Below are 26,830 nucleotides of genomic sequence, written 5' to 3' on the forward strand. Positions count from 1 at the left end.
TTCATGATGACAGGAGTTAAAGCATGTTATTAAACATGGGAACATGGTGGCGCAGTTATTGTTTCTGCCTCACGCAAGATGCTTGCTTTGCCGTGGGCGACCTTCGATAAAATACAGTAATTTAGTTCAGCAGTACTGTCTCTTTCAAACATACTAACCTCCAATTCCTGTCCTTCCTTTTCTTTCTCCAAATACCCAATCGCCACACAATCAGCTCTGTAATAGACATTAAGCCATCTGTAAGCTTAGAACGGTGATTCTTCAAAACTTTTAAGGAACATTGAAATATCTTTGTAGTACATGTTTAGAAGAATACAGCGTGAGGCAGGAACAATCCGTGAACGGAGAACCAGCTCCTTGCTAGCGCTGTGGGACCGTGTCCTCACATGTTTAATTATTAACAATATAATTATTTAAATAAAGCTAAAGTTTTATCTGTATAATATAATAAACATATTTTGCTGCATTTAATCTTAAAAATGATATTGCCATTATACAGTATGTAGATATGCGCTTTATAAAGTGGCTCAGGTTGTACAATATTATAACTGTATCAAAAGTTTACAGTGAGGTGATTGTACTAATAAGTACAAACAGTTCTACAAGGAGCACTTGATGGACTGATTGAGAGCATTTATAGTTCTTGGGATGAAACTGTTTCTGAACCACGAGGAAAGGCTCTGAAGCGTTTGCTGTATGACAGCAGTTCAATAGGCAGCATGGCTGAGGCAGAACTTGCGTATTCCAGGGTTGGAGCTACCGTAAAAATGTGTGTGGCTTTACGCCAAGTTTAGGTTTTATACATCATGATTTGAGCGTGAAAATGTTCATATGCAATATATTTGTGCGTACGCACCGTTTATACATGAGGTCCCTGGACTCGAACAGGGTGAAAACTGGCAACAGAATTGAACTGCTACTCTATTGCACCACCACTACCATTAATTACACTTTATTTTTCCCTCTTGGAACAAAATTGGCTCTGCCATAGGAATGAAGGAAAGCCTGCCATGTCATAGACACCACAACAGGAGCATCTTGATGCTTCCTTCCCCTTACAATTGCTGCCTTACATTTATTCACGTAGTCAACAACTCATGGAAATATTACAAAACGATTTTGAAATGCTCAAAAACCAGAGCACAGTGTTTGGCAGTAATGAAAAATATTCTTTACGGCAACAAACTTAAAACCAGTTCTGGCTCCAGACCAAAATGGTAAGGGGCGTCTTAAATAATAGGTCAGGCATGACATGATAAAGTCCCAAAAATCCAACAAGTAACAGTATACACATGTGCGTGTGTGGGCTTGGCCTGATATTGGGGATGGGGAAGGAAGGGGGAGGCGGTGTTGTTGGGAATGTCAATGCTTAGCCCAGCTAAATCAATAGAGTCCAGCTGCAGTCAGGACAGTTTTAGGCCTCGGACAGATTCAGCGACCTAAGACATTCTGAGGCTCGTAAGATGACGCCCCTGTCAGTTGCATCTCTTTTGACTCCACCCACTTTCTACGCCCCCACCCCCGGTGTTTGCCGTACACTTTTATATTTAAATGTACTGCTATGGTAATGGTGGCAAACTGAACGTGTGGGCAAAAAAAAATTTATTCTAAATAAAAACAGCTCCATCAGGATTAACTGTCGTGCTAATATAATAAACGTCTCTTCGTACTTGCTGCGAGGTCGCGAGCCATCCCCAATGTCTACGCAAAGCCTCTCGGCTAACGGAGGTCTTAGCTGGGCAACTCAAACGACTACTTTATACCTCTTCGTGCTGCTGAGGGCGAGTGCGTCATTCCTCTGGGGCATAAACTCAATTAATGCATCGTTAATATAAATACAGGTATTAAAATTTTGTACACCAGTTAAAATACAGTAGTTATGATATGACACAGAGAGAACCACAAAGAAAATACTCAAGAGCTATTAGACGTCCAGCTCGTAGTATTGCATATTTTGCCTGTTTACACAAATTATGTGATTTATACGATTTACAGTCTGTAAGAATATGTATGTAGTGCTAATCGCCGCAGAGTGCAGGATATAATTTATTCTTCATCTTCTTCCTTAGCATTTCCCATTGTTATATGGGGTCAACATTCTGATTGCCAGAGTAGATCCTTAGCCACAGAGTCACTACTTGAGTGCAGCAAATTACTAACGTATTAAAAAGTGCAGTCTCGTCAATGAAACACGGCAAACGCAGATATAAAACGTATGCTATAAAATATTAAATGTTAATATTTTTTGTTCAATTTGTTTCTAATATATGACACCAAAACAAATGGTTCGGATACAGAACAGAAAGACAACGATAGTTTAGAAGTTTCATAAATGCTGAATACACATTTGAGTGCAGGAACTAAATGGATGTGACATCGTCACGAGGGGGCGTGTAATATAGGCGTCAGTTCACCTGCGAAACAGGGGAATGGCCCCAGAAGGGGGCGTCAATTTATGGGCCTCAAAGTGTCTGAAGTGCTCGGATCTGTCTGAGGCCTAAAACTGTCCTGACTGCAGCTGGACACTTCTCAGCTAAGTGACCCCGTGACCAAAACTGCTGCCTTAGTTGAAAAGGAACCGTTTATGAAATTATAAAGCTGAATACAGTACATTAAACTCAGATTACTGTTTTTATTTGATTATTACTAGTTTTACTGTATTATTTGTGCGCAACATTGCGTCGGTGTGCTTCATCCCAATGGCATCTTCGATGATGGATGGACATGATTGGTTAGAAATGCGTTTTTGCATGTGCAGTATATATTGAGCTCGACCCGCTTGTTATTGTTAACAGAGGTTTCTGATTAGCAGATCACATAAGTGGATTACCTCAATAAAAAGGGATAACTCATCTGTTAAGCAAACCCAATTTAAGAATCAAGGCTAATTTGAATACATTTTAATCATCTTTATGAAATTACCGACCGCAAGGTACAGTACACTTGGAGTTATTTTTCCGTGCTCGTGTGAACACGTAGGAAGCGAGCAGCACCTGTCTAATAGCCATGATGCGAAGATTCTGCGATGGCGCTACAAGAATGCCCTATATATTTTGTGCACCGGTATATATTTTCAGCGATAACTCGGCATATTCATTTAGTGTACCTTAACCAGTTAGTAATGCATTAAACCGACATCATTACTGGAATAACCAGAATGCAACAGCTTGTATAAACCGACCCAATCTCAGCAGTGAAAGGGGATCACATTTTCATTCCTCACTCAGGTGTCGTTTTTCACAACCTGGCGTCACTTCCCTATCGTAATGTGAAACTCGCTCACAGAAATTGGTCGGAGGTTCCTTTAAGAAAAAGGGGAGTAGAGACAAAACAACATTCAAAAGTTTTCCTGCAGCGGCGCGCAGATTTTTTTTCCAACTTTGTGGAAATAACGCCTAAATGCCATGCGTCTAGTACATAAAAGCTAAAAATGGTAATGGATCAATGCAAGTAAGGCAAAGGAAACCAGTGGATTTGAAGAGCGATTAGTAAACGCTAGACGCCGGTCGCCTTCTGTAATGCGCCCGCTCGCCGCCCCAGCTGTATTTTTTTTGTGCGGGACGTACTGACGTCTGTGTTGAAAAATACACATCCAGCACAAAATAGGCCAAGGTTTGCACAATGAAAATGCAACGACGCTTGGACTTCTGCGGTGCTGAGGAAATACACTTGGAGAGTGAAAAGTGAACTAACCGTAAAAAAGAAGAAAAGATGGGTCAGTGCTTGGGATCCGAGTTGACAGAAGAAGAGAAGACAGCGAAGAACCACAGCGCTAAAATAGACCGCGACCTTTATGAATATGCCAAGCAAGAGCTCAATATTGTGAAGATACTGATGCTGGGTAAGTGCCGCCTTTACTTCGAGCAGTTGGTACAGCTTGACCCTGGTTCGAAACATGCATTTGCAGCAGGACGTTCAGTGACATTCCGAGGATCCTCCACCTTGCAAGACCAATGCTGCTGCCCTCAGGATGCCATTACGATGAGGGCTGGGGAAGAGGGCTGTCGCGCAGTGCACATCACTATTCCCTTTATGTTGTGTGTGGTTGGCATTTTGTCTAGCAGCTATTTGACTGCATTGGCTTCCCATCTAAGTCAGCTGCCAGTCTTGCTCATTAATCACTACCTTGACACTGAAATGGAAGTACTGTAGATTGTTCAGAAATTGGATGAATGAATGTTAAATTGTGTAGATTTCTTCTGGCAGCAGATCTTTTATGAACTGTATGTTATGATAACAGCACATAACCTATTGTTGAGCAATGACATGACTCAAAGTATGGTGAGCTGTCAGTCATTGCTTGTGATAGTTTCTGTCATTGGATTGTAATTACCACCTAGTGGAGGAACACATACTTAACTGTCGATTTGTGGTACCTTGGCATGGACCTCATTCTAACCCAAAACAACCCCAGAATGATCATTTCGCCTCTGTTTTGATGCAGCTGTTTGTAAATGATAAACATATTGAGAACTTTATAAAATGTAACAGTTACTAGAGTGCCCTGTTTGTTCATTATTTTGAATCTAGATTTATTGAAATGATTTATATCATATTCTACATTTATAAATGTTTTTTTTAATAATATCTTATTGTTTTGCTTATTATAAATTGTGACTTGGGTGGCTAAGCTGTAATAGGTAGCTCTTAGCTTTTGAGATTTCTCTGAGTTATGATGCAGCCTCTCCTATTATCCTCATTTAATGACTTAGATGTATTGTATTTTGAAGCAGCACCTGTTCTTCCCCACTCTGTAGCTTTTCCAGGACATTGTTGCCCAGGGCCACTTTGTGTAAAAGAGGGATCTTGAACTGTGCTAGGCTGCCTTGTGTCTGTCTCTATAGATGAACTGGACACTTTGGACAAGATGTCCTTTTGTGTTGCCTTTGAACAATTTTTGGGTTGTCCTTTTGCAGATGAGAAGCATTTCCTGTCACGTCTTCCTCAAAAATTGGGCTTTTTTTTAAGGGGATGCCGTCCCTTTTGACAATCTAGTCCAAAGGTATTGTATACTGTAGCCATTTTCTACATGGTTCCATCCGTATGTACAGGCTATTTAAAGCTTGTCATACATTAGAGATCTCTACCTCATATGACTATTTCACTGATTTGTAAATATAAGAAATTTTCACTCCAGGTTTTCTTTATTGTCACTTTTGTAATCCTCTCTCAGCTTACCTTTATTAATGTACACTTTAATAGTAGTGGTCATAACTTTCAAAATAATGAATAGCATCAGCTTTCTGAGACTACAGAGAAAAGCAGAATAAATCAAAGTGTTCACCAAATTTTCATACACCATATACAGCTATTTGCTACTAGTCATCTTGTCAGCAGTCAGACTTTGGAGACCTTTGGTGGCATTGACTAGTTATTTGCCATTTCACTCTCTTCTCTTGGTTTCATTTTTGTTTTATTCAGGTGCAGCAGAGAGTGGAAAGAGCACACTGGTGAAACAGATGAAAATCATTCATAGTCATGGTTTCACAAAGCAGGAACTCATCAGCTTTAAGGTAAAATCACAAAGTTTACTTCTAAGGCTGTTAAAGTATTGCAGCTTTGCAGAGTTATATTAATATTAAACATTGCATCTCTTTTTAATTTTAAAGGAATCTGGTCTGATAGCAACATAGATTTACATCCAACACTTTAGTATTGTGAATAACAGTTTTTTTTTTTATTCTCTCTTTAAGTTCACCCAAACAGTTTCTCAAATTGAATCATCTGAAATGACTTGCTATAGTGCAAGAAGCTGGAGAGGTCTGTGATAGGAGCCGTTGTCTTGCACATTTTGTTTTTTTTTTGTTGTTGATTGGGGGTGTGAGTGAGAGAGTAAAGTCAGTGGTCCATAAAATTGTCATATTCTCACCGTGTTTGCCATTGTTTTAGCAGTGGCAATTGGTCATGTACATAGACATACATACAGGATTGCTACAGTATACTCAGTCAGTGAATCCTCCAACAGGAACTTCTGAGTGCTCAGATTGAGTCTCGCACAATGCATCATTGTTGGAGTGTAACACATGGGTATCTAGAAAAAAATAACTACCCTCACTGATTTCCACTGTGGGGTTTACCCCTGTTTCTATCTCAAAATTGGGCAAAAAAATGTATTTGAAATTTGTGGCTGGTTGGGGATGCTTGATTCATAGAAGGACTTTTTCTTGGATTAAAACCGAAACCAAATTTCATTTTTGCCATATCAGTGGCTAGGCTGCAATGAACAGCACAATAGTCATATTAATGTCTGTCATAAAATGCAGAATATAAATCCAAACCAAAACAGAAAATGAGTGTGTAAGACAAAACATGTAATACTCCTAAACTGGTATTCTTTTAGTAAGTGTTGCATATGCAATGATAATTATCTTTTTCTGGTTATAATAAATGTGTTAAAATGCAAGTAAACTTTTAAAAAATGAAGAACGTCTGCACCTAGAATATCGGGTAGACCACGTCAACTCTCATTTTTCATTCTGGAAATCAGACGTTCCTCCCATATTGTTGAACTCCATTCCAAAATTCCCAGCAGCCCTATGCAGACACTTTGATGCAGTAGTGGAGTTTGATTTTTTTTTTCCTTTTGGAAACTTGTAACTGTAAGCATGCATGTAGATGGAGACTGGTAACTTAGTGTGGTTCCTGCTTTGCCACCACAGCCCAGAGGTTGCTTCTCTGATTTTTTTTTTTTTTTTAATCTCAGAATCACCTAAACCTTTGTTTATGAGTAAAACTCCAAGATCATTTTTCTTTCACCCTTTAACTGTATATAAGAGAGAATGATGACCTCCGATTCTTCTACAAGTAATCATCACATTTGCCTTGAACCACTGGGCAAATGAGCTGGAAGTCAATGTCCACTAAGGCTCAGAAGTTAATAGTCTCCTGTCTTGCGGAATTAGAAATAGAAGATGAGACAAGATACCCCTTTGAGTCCCATGCTCGCTTATAGATTCAATCTAATGTCATCTGTGCAAACTGAACTTTTTTTTAATATGAAAGAGGTGAGTAGCATTCAAGACTGTTGTAGGCTATAATATACCACCAAGTATGTGTTGTTAGAGGGTGCCTAGCAAGGAAGGGTTTTGTCTGCATGCAAGCAGTTGGCAATAGGGTAGGTCTAGTTCCCCTGGTAAGCTTCCAAAAGAGAGAACCATACATGTACCTGAAAAGATCCTGCACCTGCAGGTGAGGGGTTTGTGGACAAATCAATATAAAGGGCACCACTTACAAAGGTGCAAAAAGGTTAGATAGGGAAAAAAATTCTGGTTGCAGATTAACTAAAATAAAATAATACTGTACATCAGCCTCTGTGTTTGGTGTGGCAAGGAGTAAAGCACACATTTTCAGTGGTATCCTGACAATTACTTTGAGCAATGTGGGGTGTTTTCCAAACTCTTTATTATAGAGTCGAAAGTAGAGGATAAGTAAAGTTTTCAGGCAAGCTCATTTCAGTTTTAGTATAGAGCTGTGGGTTTATCTTTTTGTTTATTCTTCAAAGTTTACAATAATCTCTGAGTTGACTGCAACAGACAAAATCTGCTCATTTTCCTATTTAAGGAACAGGGATCAGACATGTGTGGACTTTGCCAGATATAAGCAGCTCAGATTGCCATCCTTTTCTGTGAATTTGAATCGTTTCCAGAATGTTATGTACAACAACACAGATTTTGTAGTTTTGTCATCTCCTTTTGTTGTTAATGTAGACTGTGTTCAAGACGACCTGGAAGTTGGAAGTAACTTAGAAAGAATTTTACCAAAGTGAAAATTACTAAAAGCAAGTAAAGAACCATATTTACTAACAGATTCAAATCTTTTCACTGGATTATTAGCTGCATCATCTAGCAAGTCTGCTGATATTAACAGTTTGTGAAGATGCAAGCAATTTTATGTTAATGATTAAAGCAATAACACAGCAAAATCTTTGTTTTTTAAAATTACTATCCTGTTGGTGTTTGGGCATTGTTCTTAATAGCTTTTAATAAAATGTTTTATAAGTAAACCATTTCTTGGTGCACAATTTTTAATATTAATGTTTGTCATTAACACATACTAGATTGCCAGGGTTCAAAGGGTACACTTAGATCTTATACAGCCCACTATATTATTCATTGCTGATAACTGAGACCATCTCCGAAAAATGTTATCCTATTCCTGTTCTACACCCTTGTTGAGCACCGCATTAGTCACATATTGCCTATCTTTCTGGATTTTCTGATGGTTTTTGAGAACCTTTTTATGCCTGCCTAAAAGTCATTTATCATGGCCTTACTGAATTCCTCCAGCATTCCAACGTTTGTCTTTGCCACCTTCTCAGCCTTCTGCTACTGCTACCCTGGCAAGAAAGGTTCTTTGCTTTAACTTCATGAATTTCTTCATCATTTTTGACAACCTGCAGGCTGTATTCTTTTTCTCATCATAGAAACTGACAAATGTTTGAGGGTTTTTTTTTTTTTTTAAACTTATGGATGGTTTGCAAACTATTTAAATATTTCATCAAAGTAATCATTTTCCTCTGTTCTTGAGAAAAAAAACACAGAAATGAGGTTGTCTACATTTTGACAAACTTCTGATACAACTATATCCTTCCTAGAATGGCAAAAACATATTGTCAATGATGCAAGGTGCAAAGTAAGAAAACATCTTTCTGTGCAGACTTTTTTTTGGAATTGGCTTTTACATTTGCATCCCTTATTTTTCTTCTCTGTGGCCAGCACAGGGCGTTTCACATCACTTACTTGAACCTTTCCTTAAACTGTGCAGTTTTACATTTTTTTATCTTTTTAGGCAGCCCTCCCTGCTCTTCTCTTACCTAACTTTTCTTTTCATTTTTTCCTCAAAAAACAGTATAATTTGCAAAGTACACCAGCCAGCTCTACTATAACTGCAGGCAGGACTAGCCCTCACCTTTTTCAGGTCTTAGGCAAGGTTTTGCTGTGTGGCTCCAACTTACATGGTGCGAACATGTATTATGATATATACATGTTTCATCATGATAATCTGTGTTTTAGGGGCATTGGGAAAGGGGAATAAACTTTTGCAGATCTTCAAAGACAGTAATGGCATCTCTTGGGATGCTGGCTGCACCTGCTGCCACTAAATTTAGGGTGTCAGCAGCACATGACACAAACAAAGCTTGAAGATTTTTTGCAGCAGTCTGGCCTGTACATGTTTCTTTTTCCCCTTCATGTTGGCACCATTGTCCTATGATTGCCCTTTGCAGGTCTTTGAGGTCTGTCCAGGACAAGAGAAGACAGACAAACGGACTATTGTCTCTGTTGCTGGAAAGAATCCCACAAAGTGCTCTTTAATACAGGGCACTTCAGTTTGACAATTCTTATAATTAATGTTGTTTCCTCCTTATGGCTAACATCAGCTGTGCAATCCAAAGCAATGGAGCAATATTTGGCCTGCTTGGTGTCCCTCACCATATGCTTAATTACCTTCTCACTTGTGAATTTAATTAGGTAATTTTAATTTGTTTTCCCAAGATGCTTGCTTCTGTGCTGGTGCCACTCTTAACATGTTTTAAATGCTGTTTCATAAATTTGTGGAGACTTCCAATTGATTATTTAGTTAAATAATTTTAAGATTAGTTCTCCTTTGTGAAAAATGAGAGATTAGGTAACAAAATTATTTAATAGTTAGCAGCTGCAAATAGAAGATATTAACCTAGCTCCACCCTCCCAAGTGTGTGTGCTTTATATTTTATCGCAGCATTTTCTCTTGGGTAGGTAAGTAGATGTCAATCAGGTGTTACCATTGAAAGCTGCCACCCACCTGCCGACTCATAAGGAACAGATAACCTACCTACAAAATATCACTCTATAAGTGTGACCCAATAAAACACATTACACGAAAATCTAGCATAAGTGACCTCTTACTGTCGAAACACAGCCATCCCCTACGATGCTCAGGTTCCCAGGCAATTGCCTAGGTCACCTAAGCCATGAACCAGCTATGACTACAGGTTTATGGAGTGACCTGCCTACCAAGAAGTCACTATCTCCAAGTGCACCCTGATATGCCTGTTTCTGACAGCCTGCTTGTTTATCTTCCTCACTGTAGCCTAAACGCCATTGATGAACAGCTCCATCATATTCTTTTCCTGATCCCACACATGCTATTAATGTAATCATGCTGTCTAATGGGATATATAACAAGGAATGAACCTTGTCCGGTCCATGCTGAAAGCTGACAGTTGGGGACAGGCTTTGTCTTTGTCTTATGTTTTGTCACACTAGCTCCATTTTGCTTTTTCTGTTTTAAGCGCTGAAATAAATTTGATGTAGTGGCACTTTTAACTGCTATTGTCTTTTTACAAACTTTCTATTTTATATTAATTTTTCGACATCCAATCTTTCATATCCAAACCAGTTCCAGACTTCTGACTTTTGAACAAGCTCATTCACACGAGAATCACCACTCATATTATTTGCATTAATGTTTTGACTCTACACACATGACTAGCATATCAGACTAAAGTACTTGCTCCACTGTTTATTTGTACCATTTGGTTAAAACAGCAAAAAAACAAAACAGATTTTCGTGTTTGAACGTTGTTTTAAAACATTAATTCAAATTAAACGATTTAATCAAAAAGTCATCCAGCCCTAGCCTCAGCTCTTTACAGCAGCATCTAATTGAATTTGGCTCAGATACAGTGACATAATTACAGAGTCAAACTCATTGACCTATGAACCAAGGTACTGTGGCACAATGCACGACTGTGACAAAAATATTGTTCAGATGTGCCGTTTGTTGTGTACAAACCATGATTAGCACAAAAAATCAACAAAAATATACCATTAGCATTCAGATCAAGAAGACTGCTTCTGTCAGTTATGTTGTTCTAGGTGTCTCTGTCATTCCCAAATGAGAGGTCCTGCCAAGAAGGGCTACTGATTCAGTAAGCTTTGATCTTTAAAATAAAATATCCACTGTCTCAATAAGGGTTGTTTACTCTGAATAGAAGTTAGGTACATATATAAATCAAAAGAGGTTTTTCTGTCTGCAACACAAAACTTATTGAGGCAATTTGCTCATCCATCATTACAAACAACATAACACCTTGAGCACACCATTTACTCAGCTCCCACCTTTCTTATTGTGCATCCTGAGAGTAGAGGACAGACCACCTGTGTTCTAGAAACTTGTTTCTAAAGGCAGTGCCCTGAGTAAAGGAGAATCTTGCAGTACCTAGCCAATATGTTGGTACATCCAGTTTAAGATGCAGCTCATTCTTTTGACATGTCAAAAGCCAATTTCATAAGGTCTATCATGTCTTGCAAATGTCTGAAACCACTGTGGCATTATAATTGACCCCCACCTTTGCCTTGCTGGTTCTTGGCTCACGTGATTGCTCCACATTGTTTCTTTGGGCTGAGTCCAGCTTGGTTATGTTTGCGTGAATACCACGCTCTGGCCCAGATTAAGGAGTGGGTTGGTCCTGGTATCAGTGATCAAGTGAGTTTTTTTTTTTTTTGTTTCGTTTTAGGTAGCATCCTTAGGAGTGAATCACATTTTGCATCATTCTTTCTTCGGCCTCTACTCTTAAGCCTGTTTGACAAGAGTAAACTTAACAGGCACACAAGTCTACTGACAACATTGATTTGGTGCTCTGTGAGGCTCACAAGCCATGCCATACTGCCAAGGTTACGATACTATTAGGACATGTAAAAAGAAACTGAACGTGCATTTCATAATTTTTTCGAATAATCCATTAAGCATACATGCTTTTTACATTTTCTTCAGTCTGTCCCATCTATATTCTGAACCCAGTTTTTTTCAGTACAGTGTAGCAAGAAACCAGAACTTATTTTGCCTGCAAAGCAAAACAGGACAGAGCACAGTCATTCATACAACCACTCTCACTGAAAAATGGTAGCCTTAGCTTAATTTAAGAAATTCTTTGAGTTTCTGTGAGTCTTTCAACAACTACAGTGCTTTGTTTTATATATCATTTTTAGTGAGTAGTGGTAATTTTAATTAAGTAAAACACAACATTTTGTTTACCCAGTTTCAAGACTTAGATCTATAGCTAACATATAATAATGCAACATTTCTAGTGCAAATCAACTTAAAATTGCCATTTAATGTGTTTTTATTATTTTGCTAGATATTCTTATATAGATCTATATGTATTATTTCATAATAGGAACATGATTATGGCAGTAGTGTTTATTTTTACATTTTGAATATCTAAGGTAGGTTTGTTCCTTTTTCTCCCTTTATGTTATTATTTGATTTCATCTTTTTTTTGTGGGTCCTAATGTTTCTAATTGTGATTTTTCTATTTGGTTGTTTGTTCACTTCTAATATTGGACATGGTAATGCTAACTTGGGTAAGTTACATGATGTAATAAATAGTTGTGAATGTTATATGTATTTTCTTATGAATGTCAACTGAATTATGATGATGTTTGCTGTCTAAATATTATGTAAATTATAGAAGGATGCAAACAACCTTGTTGAGAACTTCTGTATCCTTTTTACATGATTAATTAGCATATGTAAACATTGGCATTAAACAAAAAACATCTCTGTGAATAATAATAATACCAGTGCACAAAATAATCATGTGTATTTATTTTAGAAAATGTATATGCACAAGAAAATAGCACAGAACTGAACTTGTTTCTAGGTATTTCATTAAGCCACAGTATGTTACTCAAAAACTCAGTATTGCTTTATGGGGATTTTAAGGCCTCAGTTCGCTTACAGGTTTACACTTTTCAGACTGTAAGTTGTTAATGATGTGGATTTTGAATAGGATCCTAATGGTATTTTCCATTAATCACTTGCATGCTTGACAACTTGAAGCATAATACTCTCACAAAGTAAGGCTATGTACTTTATATATGATATTTGCTATGTTTTCATTAATTCTATTCAAGTAAATCTTGCCCTGCAAAACTCTTCCATCAGGTTAAAATATCATTATAGATGTAAAACTATAGGTATAACTTTAGATAGAAGAAATATTGTGGCCTGCAGGGGGTGCACCAGCCTCCCAAACCCAATACATGCAGACACCAGGCACAAGTTCCTAGCACAGCACACATTTATTAAGTAGGAAATGTTTCCCTATTGTTTCCTCACAACAGCACAGTGCAATAAAGCACTTTACAGCACACAGTACTTTCTTTACCACCTTTTCCTCCCTCTCTCTCTTCTCCATTCCTCCTCCAGCACGTGTAATCCTCTCCCTCCCAACTCTGGCACCCAGAGTAGTGGCAGCTGGCTCCTTTTGTGTCACACCAAGGAGTACTCCAGGTGGCCCATTAGCATGTTCCGGAAGTACTCCCAGGTGTGTCGGAAGCCCAACATAATAGGGCTCTTCAGCTCTCTTTGGCAGGACCTAAGGGACCCAACAAGTCTGCAGTGAACTCAAACTCCCAGAATGCCCTACGGGAATCCGTGGTGCAACAGCAACCCGGGGAGCTGCCCTCTAGCATCCCGGGGGAGAGAATACCCTGAACACACTCTCTCCTCCTGGCCATCTGCGACAATATTTAATTGATAAGCTAGCACTGTTGCCTCACAGATGAATTTACTCAGATTGCGTTCTCATCCAGTTTATTGTCTTTGCCTTGTTTGCTTGTTTACTTTGTCCATTATTGTTTTCTGTGGATAATCTTATTTTCTCCTAGCCATGCTAGGTTAATTTGCAACTCAAAAATGGCCATATGTGAGCACATAGGTGTCAACAAAAGTGCACCTCTGAGAATAAGCTCCTCTTACTCCTAATTGTATATTAGAAGTAGGTTTAGAAAAGTAGATGGATGGATATGCGCTTTAGTTGTTTTTAAAAAGCTAACTCCATTTCTACCAAGACAATGTTTTTATGTTTATTATTATTATATATTTTGTTCTCTACCTTCTTCCACTTTTAAAGATAATATCAAAAGAATTCATAAGTGTTACATTATGTTTTTAGTTAATACTAGTATGGATGGATTATTTTGAGAAGAATTATCAAACCTAAAAATATAACAGGACCCAGGAACCCAGGTACTCTGAATGCTGTTGGTGAAACTGGTTTCTAATTTAGTGATGGTCTTTGCAGAGGACTTCAGATTTTAGTAGCAGAGAGAATAATAGTGTTTGGAGTGTAAGCTGATGCTAAATTGAAGTTGGCATCATTGGTACTCAGTGGCAAACCTGATTGATGTGCTGTAAGTACTAACTGTAATCAGAAGTTAAAGCAGTGCTCCTCTGCTGTAGATTGTTAATGGGCAGTTTCATACAAATACAGTAGCTAAATAATTTGACAGAGAATAGTGAGAACAGCAAGTGCATGCAAAATACAGCCTGCATGTTGCACAGATGTACATATCTCAATCAGTAATCAGTTTTTTTTTCTTGAAATAGACTTCTTTACAGGTACACCTTCAGCTGAATAGTACAGGATGTCCCAGAAGACGATACTAAGAGGTTCAGATGCTTGGCTATTTAAATGGATGATGATAAACTACTGATGTTTTTTCTATGAAGCATAGAACGAAAAGCAAACCTTAGGTCTGAGAATGATTTGATAGTTTTAATAGGAATTTAAAAGGCAGTTTAAAGGCAGTCAATTTAATTCGCATGACAAAATTAAAATTTAAAGATACGATATTCCACCAGAGAAAGAAAATATGTTTCACCAGAAAAAAAACAAAACAATGAATGATCTTCAGTTTGTGCTCGACTTCGTAATATAAACTGTTTTCTCTTGAAACAGAAAAGGTGTACTCATTTTTAAAGTGTAAAACTTGATCTCTAGCAAATGTGTTATAGTTGTATACTTTATTTGCACTAAATTGTTTATATTATGTTACTGATGAAATATCACGTTTGCTTCTTGATTTTGTGTTTCTAGTTCTTGGTTATTGATCTGTAAAAGCAAAGTTAGCAGACATTCAGTCTTCTTCTTCTTATTATTTTTATCACTAGTAAATCTTAAGAAAAAATACATGTAAGCAACTGAACAATGTAGTTCCCGGACGGGTTTATCCACTCCTGGGAATTCGGGAATCCTGGGCTCCCAGGGATGACACAGTGCATCTCACATGTGAATGGTTTTAAAACGACTGACACTTACTTTTAATAAAACTACTGTAATATGTTGACATCAATAAAAGACTAACCTTATCTACATGCAGTTCATGCTGTCATATAAGTACATGTATCTAGTTCAGGGGTGCCCACACTTTTTCGGCTTCTGAGCTACTTTTAAAATGACCAGGTCGAAATGATCTACCTACATTAAAAATACTATTTTTTTTAAGCACAAATATAGTTAATTACACCATAGAATGCACAGCGTAATAGTAAACTAAATGTAAAAACATTGAATAACACTGAGAAAACCTTGAACAACAGAGAAAACTAACACTGTAATAGTTTGCGCTATAATGCTAGGAACCGCTCGCTAAAAACACTTTTTTTTTTTTTAATGAGTTTTACGCACAGGGAAAAAAATGAACATTTGAAAAATCCATAATTTAATAAACCACCAAGAAAAGTAACATTGCCACAATGCACGCTATGAACCGATTGCTGTAAACAGAACTGAAAAAAAGTCTTTTTTTACCTTATGTGTCCAACCCTCCCTCTCTCGCTCGCTCTCTCTTTCATGTGTGCGTGTGTCTCTCTTTCTGGAGCTCCTGTGTGTGTGCCTCTCTCTAGCGCGCACCTGTGTGTGTGTGTCTCTCTCTCCCGTGCCTGTGTGTGTGTGTGTCTCTCTTGCGCGCCTGTGTGTGTGTGTCGCACTCTTTTTCTCTTGCTCGCTGCACAGGAAATGCACAGGGAGAGACTGAACATGTACAAACTGAAAGGGAAACTGGCTTGTTCGTATACCGAGGCAAAAGTTTGGCAAACTTTTTGGTCGTAAACCGATTTGTACGTGTACTGGGACGTTCGTGAACCGAGGTTCCACTGCATGTGTGTGTGTATATATATATATATATATATATATATATATATACAGTAATCCTCGCTATATCGCTTTGACTTTCAGCGGTTTCACTCTATCGCGGATTTTAAATGTAAGCACATCTAAATATATATCACAGATTTTTCGCTGGTTCGCGGATTTCTGCAGACAGTGGGTCTTTTAATTTATGCTACACGCTTCCTCAGTTTGTTTGCCCTGTTGATTTCATACAAGGGACGCTATTGGCGGATGGCTTAGAAGCTACCCAATCAGAGCATGTATTACATAGTAACTAAAACTCCTCAATGCTATAAGATATGCATCCCGCGCAGAGCTTGATTGTTTGTCTCTGCCTCTCTCTCACCCTCTCTGACATTCTCTGCGCCTGACGGAGGGGGTGTGAGCAGAGGTGCTGTTTGCTTAAAAGATACTGACGCTCCTCTAAAAAAATGCTGCTTTATTGCGGTGCTCGGCATATTTAAAAGCACAAAAGCACACGTATTGATTTTTTGATTGTTGCTTTAATCTCGCCTCTCTCTCTGACGTTCTCTGCGCCTGACGGAGGAGATGTGAGCAGAGGGGCTGTTTGCACAGAGGCTGTTTGCTTAGAAGATACTAACGCTGCCGCGACAAACTTAAAAGCACAAGTATTGATTTTTTGATTGTTTGCTTTTCTTTATGCGAGCACTTTCTTTCTCTCTGAAATTCTCTGCTCCTGAAGAGAAAAAGATCTATTTGCATTCTTTTAATTGTGAGAAAGAACTGTCATCTCTGTCTTGTCATAGAGGACAGTTTAAACTTTTGACTAAAGGGTGTTATTTCATGTCTAGAGGGCTCTAATAATGTTAACAGTGTGGGAGAGTTTATAAGGGCTTAAAATATATAAAAATAACTACACAAACATGTGGTTTCTACTTCGGATTTTCGTCTATCGGGGGGTTCTGGAATAAACCTCGCGATCGAGAGGATTACTGTATATATATATATATATATATATGTGTATATATATATATATATATATATATATATATATATACAGTAATCCCTTGCTATATCGCGCTTAGACTTTCGCGGATTCACTCTATCGCGGATTTTAAATGTAACCATATCTAAATATATATCACAGATTTTTCGCTGGTTCACGGATTTCTGCGGACAGTGGGTCTTTCAATCTATGGTACATGCTTCCTCAGTTTGTTTGCCCAGTTGATTTCATACAAGGGACGCTATTGGTGGATGGCTTAGAAGCTACCCAATCAGAGCATGTATTACATATTAACTAAAACTCCTCAATGATATAACATATGCTTCCCGCACGGTGCTTGATTGTTTGCTTTTCTGTGTCTCTCTCACTCTCTCTGCCTGACGGAGAGGGTGTGAGCAGAGGGGCTGTTTGCACAGAGGCTGTTTGCCTAGAGGATACGGTCGCTCCTCTAAAAAATTCCGCTTTATCGCGGTGCTTCGGCATACTTAAAAACCCAAAAGCACATATTGATTTTTTGATTGTTTGCTTTAATCTCGCTCTCTCTCTCTCTGACGTTCTCTGCGCCTGACAGGAGGTGTGAGCAGAGGGGCTGTTTGCACAGAGGCTGTTTGCTTAGAAGATACGGACGCTCCTCTAAAAAATGCCGCTTTTTCACGGTACTTCTGTATACTTAAAAGCACAAAAGCACATATTGATTTTTTGATTGTTTGCTTTTCTTAGCGAGCGCTCTCTCTCTCTCTCTGAAATTCTCTGCTCCCTTGAAGAGAAGATATATTTGCATTCTTTTAATTGTGAGAAAGAACTGTCATCTGTCTTGTCATGGAGCACAGTTTAAACTTTTGACTAAAGAGTGTTATTTCATGTCTAGAGGGCTCTAATAATGTTAACAGTGTGGGAGAGTTTATAAGGGCTTAAAATATATAAAAATAACCATACAAACATATGGTTTCTACTTCGCAGATTTTCATCTATCGCGGGGGGTTCTGGAACGCAACCCCCGCGATCGAGGAGGGATTACTGTATATATATATATATGTGTATATATATATATAATTTAAAGGAACACTTTGAAAACACATCAGATCTCAATGGGAAAAAGAAATCCTCCTGGATATCTATACTGATATAGACTGGGTAATGTGTTAGTCCATTTTGCCAAAATTTAATTGCAGCACCTCAAAATTGTACGCAGCACTTTGTATGGCTCCTGTGTGCTTGTATACATGCCTGACAACATCGGTGCATGCTTCTAATGAGATGACAGATGGTGTTGTGGGGGATCTCCTCCCAGATCTGGACCAGGGCATCACTGAGCTCCTGGACAGTCTGAGGTGCAACCTGGTGGCATTGGATGGACCAAAACATAATGTCCCAGAGGTGTTCTATTGGATTTAGGTCAGGAAAGTGTGGTGGCCAGTGAATGGTATCAATTCCTTCATCCTCCAGGAACTGCCTGCATACTCTCACCACATGAGGCCAGGAATTGTCGTGCACCAGGAGCCACTGTACCAGCATAGGGTCTGACAATGGGTCCAAGGATTTCATCCTGATGCCTAATGGCAGCCAAGTGCCTTTGTCAAGCCTGTAGCGGTCTGTGTGACCCTCCATGGATATGCCTCCCCAGACAATCATTAACCCACCACCAAACTGCTCATGCTGAATGATGAGCAGGCAGCATAATGTTCTCCATGGCTTCTCCAGACCCTTTCACTTCTGTCACGTGCTCAGGGTGAACCTGCTCTCATCTGTAAAAAGCACAGGGCACCAGTGGTGCATCTGCCAATTCTGGTATTCTATGGCGAATGCCAATCGAGCTGCATGCTGTTGGGCAGTGAGCTCAGGGCCCATTATAGGACATGGGGCCCTTGGGTCACCCTCATGAAGTCTTTCTGGTTGTTTGGTCAGAGACATTCACACCAGTGGCCTGCTGGAGGTCATTTTGTAGGGCTCTGGCAGTGCTCATCCTGTTCCTCTTGCCCAAAGGAGCAGATACTGGTCCTGCTGATGGGTTATGGACCTTCTATGGCCCTCTCCAGCTCTCCTAGAGTAACTGCTTGTCTCCTAGAATCTCCTCCATGCCCTTGAGACTGTGCAGGAGACACAGCAAACCTTCTGGCAATGACACGTATTGATGTGCCATCCTGGAGAAGTTGGACTACCTGTGCAACCTCTGTAGGGTCCAGGTATCGCCTCATGCTACCAGTAGTGACACTGACTGTAGCCAAATGCAAAACTAGTGAAGAAACAGTCAGAAAAGATGAGGAGGGAAAAATGTCAGTGGCCTCCACCTGTTAAACCATTCCTGTTTTGGGGTCATCTCATTGTTGCCCCTCTAGTGCATCTGTTGTTAATTTCATTAACACCACAGCAGCTAAAACTGATTAACAACCCCCTCTGCGACTTAACTGACCAGATTAATATCCCATAAGTTTCATTGACTTTATGCTATACTCTCATTAAAAAGTGTTTCTTTAATTCTTTTGAGCAGTATATATATATATATATATATATATATATATATATATATATATATATATATATATATATATATATATATATATATATATATATATATATATATATATATATATATATATATATATATATATATATATATATATATATATATATATATATATATATATATATATATATATATATATATATATATATATATATATATATATATATATATATATATATATATATATATATATATATATATATATATATATATATATATATATATATATATATATATATATATATGTCACAAAACGAGTCAAAGACAGAAAAGGTTTGGGGCAGCCACCCATGTAATTTGGTATCCTGGCTGCAACTTTTTTCTTTCAAATACCAGCACTGAAGTGCTTACAACAGAGTCCAAAACAAGACTGACACAGAAGGGAAAAGGGAAGGCTTTTAAAGGGGAGACAGGAAGTGAGGTCATAAGGGTCGGGCACGTGTTCATTGTTCATTGGTTTAGTCCCGGATGTGACATCAGGGGCGGAGCTGGCAAGGTCTGTCTCCATTGGCTCGGTCCCAGAAGTGACGTCCAGAGAGACAGGTGGAACCTCCCGGGTTAGGTCTACAGGGAAGTGAGAAAGAGAGTTAGTGCGCTCTGCCACATCCCGGCATGGCTCAGAACTGCCTTCACTCGAGCCCTTTAGCTGCCTCCCATGCGCGCGCGTGTGACAAGGCCCCCTCAGCCCAGACCCGGGTCGGGCGACCTTAACCGAGAGGTCGTAAACCCGAGAGAGAGCATCGGCGTTGGCATGGAGAGCACCCCGACGATGAACGGGCGACAAACTTGTACGGCTGCAGGTCAAGAAACCACCGGGTGACCCGCGGATTCGACTCCTTGTGCAGGGCCATCCACTGTAGAGGTGCATGGTCCGTGACAAGGGTGAACTCACGGCCCAACAGGTAGTACCTCAGCTGAGTGATCGCCCATTTAATCGCCAGAGCCTCCCTCTCCACCGCCGCATACCTGGTCTCCCGGTCCAACAGTTTCCGGCTCAGGAACATGACGGGTGTTCACACCATCGACACTTTGGCTCAGCACGGCTCCCAGGCCTGTGTCCGGCGTCCGCCTGGAGGATGAAAGGCAAAGAAAAGTTAGGTGCCATCAAAATAGGTGCGGACGTAAGGGCCTTCTTCAAGTCACCAAATGCAGCGTCTGTTTTTGCAGTCCATACCACAATGTTCGGGCCCTCTTCTTTGTTAAATCAGTCAAGGGCGCCGCTTTCTCCGAAAACCGGGTACAAACCGGCGGTAGTACCACGCTAACCCGAAAGGCTTGGACCTGCCGCTTGGTTCATGGACGGGCCATTTCAGAATGGCATCAATTTTGGAGCACTGTGGCCTTACGGTACCCGACCCACCAGGTAGCCTAAATATTTGGCCTCGCTTAATCCAAAGAAACATTTCTTGGGATTAATCCGAGCCCGCCTCACCAAGTGTCCGTAATACCGCTTGGACATGCTGTAGGTGTTCCTTCCATGTGCTGGAATAGATGACCACGTCATCTAGGTAGGCAGCACTGTATGAGTTATGAGGCCGAAGCACTTTGTCCACCAGACGCTGAAAGGTTGCTGGAGCCCCGTGTAACCCAAATGGAAGGACACGATACTGCCAGTGTCCGCTAGGGGTACTAAACGCGGTTTTTTCCTTCGCGGAGTCCGTTAAAGGAACCTGCCAGTACCCTTTTGTCATGTCAAGTGTGGTCAGGTATTGAGCCTGTCCAAGCCTCTCGAGGAGGTCGTCCACGCGTGGCATTGGATAGGCATCAAATTGGGAGACTTGGTTAAGCCGACGGAAGTCATTGCAGAACCTCCAACTCCGTCAGGCTTACCGACGAGCACAATGGGGCTGGACCAGGGACTATAACTCTCCTCAATTACACCTAGTTCCAGCATGCGCTTGATCTCAGTTCCACTTCAGCCTTTTTGCCTCGGGAACGGTACGGGCGTTCTCGGACAACAACCCCGGGCTCTGTCACAATGTTGTGCTCAATCAGAGAGGTCCTTCCGGGGTGTTCACTGACTACCTCTCGAACGGTCCGGATAACTGTTTCCAGCTCCTGCCGCTGCCTGGGTCTCAAGTCTGCGCCAAAGTTAAGGTCGTGTGTGTGAGCGAAGAGTGAGCGGGGCTGGCCGGAGGAGGGATCGGGTCCCTGTCCTTCCACGGTTTCAGCAGGTTCACATGATATACCGCTCCTTTGGCCGGCGATTGGGTTGACTCACCAAATAGTCGACCAGTCCCTTCCTCTCCTTAACTTCAGAGGGGCCCTGCCAGTGGGCAAGCAACTTAGAGTGGGAGGTAGGCACTAGGACCATGACCCGATCTCCGGGTGGAACTCCCGAAGAGACGTGCCGCGGTTGTAGTAGCTAACCTGTGCTGCTTGAGCCTCCTCCATGTGACTTTTAAGGACAGGCGAATCTTTCCAAATCTATCGCTTACCTGCGCGATATACTCCAGTATGTTAGTGGTGGGAAGAGCCTCTTCTTCCCAGCCTTCTTTCAAAATATCCAATATGCCCCGAGGTTGTCGCCCATACAGTAGTTCAAAGGGGAGAACCCGTGGAGGCTTGTGGGACTTCCCGATAGGCAAAAAGGACGAGGGGGAGGAGCTGATCCCAGTTCCTTCCATCCTCGCTGACCACCTTACGTAGCATTTGCTTGAGAGTTTGATTAAACCTCTCTACTAATCCGTCGGTTTGAGGATGATACACGAGGTTTTAAATGCTTTATTTTCAGTAATCTGGCAGTCTCCTTGAACGTCTCCGAGGTGAAGGGGTCCCCTGGTCTGTCAAGACTTCTTTGGGGATCCCCACGCGCGAATACCCTAGTAATTCCCGTCGCGATGGCTTTAGAGGTAGCTGAGCGCAACGGAACAGCTTCGGGTATCGTGTAGCATAATCCACGAGGACTAAAATGTACTTGTGTCCTCGGGCTGAGGGCTCTAGAGGTCCCACCAGGTCGACCCCGATTCTGTGGAAGGGAACGTCAATCAAGGGAATAGGAACAAGAGGAGCACGGTCCCTCCTAGGAATCTGTCGCAGTTGACACTCCGGGCAGGAAGCGCAAAAGCGACCCTCCTCATTAATTCCTGGCCAGTAAAACCGGAGCTTGATCCGCTCCAGAGTTTTTCGGTGCCCAGGTGGCCACCTAGGAGGTGGGCGTGCTAGCTCGCAGACCTGCCGGAAGGTACGCTGCACTAGCAGCAGCCTCGTCTCCTGCCCGTCATGCATTGCTACACGGTAAAGGAGGTCATTATCTAACACAAAGTAGGGGCCCTGTGGCATCGACTGACTAGTGCGCTGGCCATTGACAAGGACCACTGCATTTTTACAAACTTCAGGGAGTCGTCATTCCATTGCTCCCTTTGAAAGAAGCCGGCGTCTTTTAAATTGAAACCGCAACACGGAGAGAGGGTCAGCGCCGACCTCAATGGGCGTGGTTTCCTCCCGCTCGCCGCGCGTTGGTGGATGACGTGTCAGCCTGCGACGCCCGGAGTTGCCACGTCAGCCAGGACGGCTGCTTCACCTCTCTGCCGGCTGATTACACGGCGTGGAGGCAGCTTGAGACGGTTCATCTCCGTCCATAACGAGGCCCAACTTAACCCCGGGAGTGGTATGTGTCTCGCCGCTTTTAATGTCAGACCAGTCCCGCCCTAGTATCACCGGGTGCGGAGGATCAGGAAGGATTGCCACGGTTACTTTCTGGACTGATCCTCCGTAGCTAATGACACAGCGGCGGTGCTGTACCAGCGGGTTTCCCGTGGACACAGGTTATACTGGTCTTGAATTTTAGCCATTGTCGCGGTAGCACAAAGCGGCGGGCAACAATGGAAATGTTGCTGCGGAATCGAGCAGAGCGAGTTTTAAACCCGTTAACGATCACCACGCCTGTATGCGGGACCGCCAACGGGTTTGTCAGAGCACACCAAGCCCTCCTCCCCTCCACCTGCATTCCTCCTCGCCTCCAAGCGGTTTTGCGTGCCAGCGCGCGACGCCGATGCAAGCTCCGGGTTATACAGGGAGGGGCTAGGTCTTGGGACATACCCCGGCTGAGTTTGGCAGAAGGGCGGTTCCGCTCTCCCAGAGTGTGAGGCCGCCCTCTGTGTTTCCAGAAGCTCTATGAGCTCAGACATGTTCTTAAACTGCACGCCCCAGACCGGCTGGGTGAAGCCCTGGGGAAGTGCTTTCAGGAGCAGATAGCACGCTACCTGCTCAATGACCTGGTGGGGCTTGTTTTCCAAGGGCCGTAGCCACTGCCATACTTTTGCCCATAAGGACCAGGCTTGTTTACTGGTCGGCCTCTCAGGGTCCAACCTCCACTTGTTATTTTACTCACCTGCCAGTCTGGGGCACCCCAAGGTGGTAAAGGGGCTGTGGTTTCACTGGGGGCAGGCACTCTCCCCAAGAGAGCATACTGAGTCCCTCTTGTCTCCCCTCCAGGGCAGCCCACTGGTGAGCCCCACCCGCACACTCCCTGGCCTCTCTAGGCGGCCTAGTTCTGCGTGCTGGGGCGGAGCCCGCACCGGTCTCGCCAACCACGGGCACCCTCCCGCCTGAATACTCGGCCCCGGTACGCTCCCACCTGGGTGTTTTGCAGGTCCTGTCCCCTTCTCTTCTGGGACTTCTCCATCCTGCCGGCTACGCCACTGTCACAAAACGAGTCAAAGACAGAAAAAGGTTTGGGGCAGCCACCCATGTAATTTGGTATCCTGGCTGCAACTTTGTTTTCTTTCTAATACCAGCACTGAAGTGCTTACAACAGAGTCCAAAACAAGACTGACACAGAAGGGAAAAGGGAAGGCTTTTAAAGGGGGAGACAGGAAGTGAGGTCATAAGGGTCGGGCACGTGTTCATTGTTCATTGGTTTAGTCCCGGATGTGACATCAGGGGGGCCGGAGCTGGCAAGGTCTGTCTCCATTGGCTCGGTCCCAGAAGTGACGTCCAGAGAGACAGGTGGAACCTCCCGGGTTAGGTCTACAGGGAAGTGAGAAAGAGAGTTAGTGCGCTCTGCCACATCCCGGCATGGCTCAGAACTGCCTTCACTCGAGCCCTTTAGCTGCCTCCCATGCGCGCGTGTGTGACAATATATATATATATATATATATTGCATAGTTTTACTGTCAAATAATCCAAAAAGTACGCAACACGTGTTTCGCCCTAATTCTGGGCTCATCAGGCTTACACACTCACTGCACCCCATTTCAGCTGTTACTGATGCATCCAGTTTCTTGTCATCATTCTGTGATGGAAAGTTTCTTGGCACAGATAATGTGGATGCAACAGACTGACGCATTGCAATTGCAAGTTGCTGTTCAAAGCTGTTGTCCGACAGACATCAATGAAGTCTGCCTCGTCCCGGCATTTGTGAGCTGCAGAGTGCAGACTCCTCCCAGTCCACTGTGCTCGGTCTTAGTGGGAGCCGGGAGACTGACTGCTGCTGGTCTGTTGTTGACTGAGTTAATTGGCAACACACTACACCATGGGCCAATAAAACGTGCCACTTACTTATTTTCAACTATAACTGTGTTATTTCTTGATCGATTTTTACACTTTTACACGCTATATATGCAAGCTTGGCCATTCCTGGTTTCCTGGGAATTACAGCAGTTTCATTCCCGGGAATGGATTCCCTAATCTGTATGGCAGAAAAGGTGCCTAACACTTTTTTGGTTTTGATGATAAAGTTAGTTGACATTTTTCTAAGGGTGTAACCATTTTTTTCCTTTAATTTTCCCAAGACAATTATAGAGTTCATGAGTGTAGACCACACGGTGTGTGAGTAAACCTTGCTATGTGATGTTCTCATTCTTGGGGATTAGCCAGGAATATCTCCAATAGGTAACAACACATGCTTTGTGAAAAGAAATGTTTGTTGTGGGACTTGCCCTCTCTAGCTTTTTTGTCTAGAAGAATGCTGGCATAAAGCTGAAGAGTTCCAAATTAAAAAGAAACAAGGTACACAGGCTGTTGGTCTAAACACTTGGCCAACTGCAGCCTTTAAATACAGAGTGTGGCCTATAATTAGGAAGTATAATTTGAAAACCCCATGCTGAATTGCATATTTTGCCAAGTTTCCATTGCAGTTCTGGTTTGTGCTCTTCAAGTGAAATAATGAGGTACTTAAATATATGAGATCTTTAAAGTGAATAAGAAAATATAAATATAGTACAGTATAGTGGTTGGAGAACAAAATAACCATCTCAAAGTGGATTTCTACACCCATGTTCATGAAGGCCAACAGAAAAAAATGGAAGCATATGATGCAGAATAGCCAGGAGAGTGTGTGTGTGTGTGTGTGTGTGTGTGTGCGTGCGTGCGTGTGCATGTGTTTGTGTGTGTCTGTGTCAGTGTCAGTCTGTGAGAGAGCAGGCGCACTAGAACGTCTGTGTGGGGGAAACTGGAATACTAAAGAAGCAACATCACAGAAAAAGAGAGCTGAAGATCTATTGTATTGGGGAGACCGAGTGTGAGCTTTGAGATGGTTGGAGCAAAATCAGCCTTTAGTGCTCTTAGGAAAGAAATCATGCAGTAAAATATGCAGAAACCATTTAACTGAAATTGTTAATTACAACATTATACTATGAGAAAGTTACTTGTGTTGGGATAGCTTTGCTGGTGTAAAGCCATAAATGTCTGTGAAAGGTAGATCTTCAAATATTTACTTTAGTGAAAATAATTGATAGATTCCTGTGCTTAACTTCTTCTCCCACATTCTTTGTTTTTTGTTGAGTGGGCAAACATAACTAATGATAAAACACTGCTCTTATTTAATTGTAAATTTACAATTGGTTTGAGGTAGTAGAACTTTTTTTATATTTTCAGTATTTGCAATTGTTTTCACTTTATTTTGATGTGGTTTGAATGTTTTTCTGTCGAATTTTTATTATTTGTCATATTTTGTTTTCATGTTTTTGATGACATAACTTCACTCCACAATTCAACTGGTTTCTACAGATGATTTTTTGTCATGTGGTCACCAGAAATACAGTATGTGTGTCAATTTGTGATGTAGCTGATGCCAGCTTATTTAACAACTAGGAGCTTTTTTTAGTAAATTTATCTAAATGCTATACTGCATCCATTACTGAAGCAGAAGTGGCATCAAGCTCTATATGAAAGAAAAGAATAAAAAAAAAAAAAATTAGAAATATTCAGCGCTTTCAGTTTAAATGGCTTAAATGATCAGTTGGATCACTTTTGACATGGTTATGGATAAGATGTTCTGGAGAATCTATCAAAATCAAAACAAGACCATTACATTTACCGAGGGTTCTATTAATTGTGGAAGAACTACTCTCTACATAACACCCTAGCACTACATACGTAAAATCCCAAAATCACCAAAATAACATAGTAGAGGGATATGTTGAGACTCATCCAAAGGTTTTATAAACGAGAACAAAAA

General features: G+C 41.3%; 1 protein-coding gene across 1 annotated transcript in view; it reads left to right on the forward strand.

The window, feature by feature from the left end:
• Positions 1-2,688: 2,688 nt before the first annotated feature.
• The window catches only part of gnav1 (guanine nucleotide binding protein (G protein) alpha v1), a 345,398-nt gene continuing 321,256 nt past the window's right edge, over positions 2,689-26,830 (forward strand). Inside the window, exons 1-2 of the mRNA XM_039739505.1 lie at positions 2,689-3,841; positions 5,422-5,513. Coding sequence (XP_039595439.1) covers positions 3,712-3,841; positions 5,422-5,513 — 222 coding nt within the window. The 5' untranslated portion in view covers positions 2,689-3,711. The remainder of the gene's footprint in view (positions 3,842-5,421; positions 5,514-26,830) is intronic.

This window comes from Polypterus senegalus, chromosome 17, assembly GCF_016835505.1.
Source record: "Polypterus senegalus isolate Bchr_013 chromosome 17, ASM1683550v1, whole genome shotgun sequence".
Classification (NCBI taxonomy): Eukaryota; Metazoa; Chordata; class Cladistia; order Polypteriformes; family Polypteridae; genus Polypterus; species Polypterus senegalus.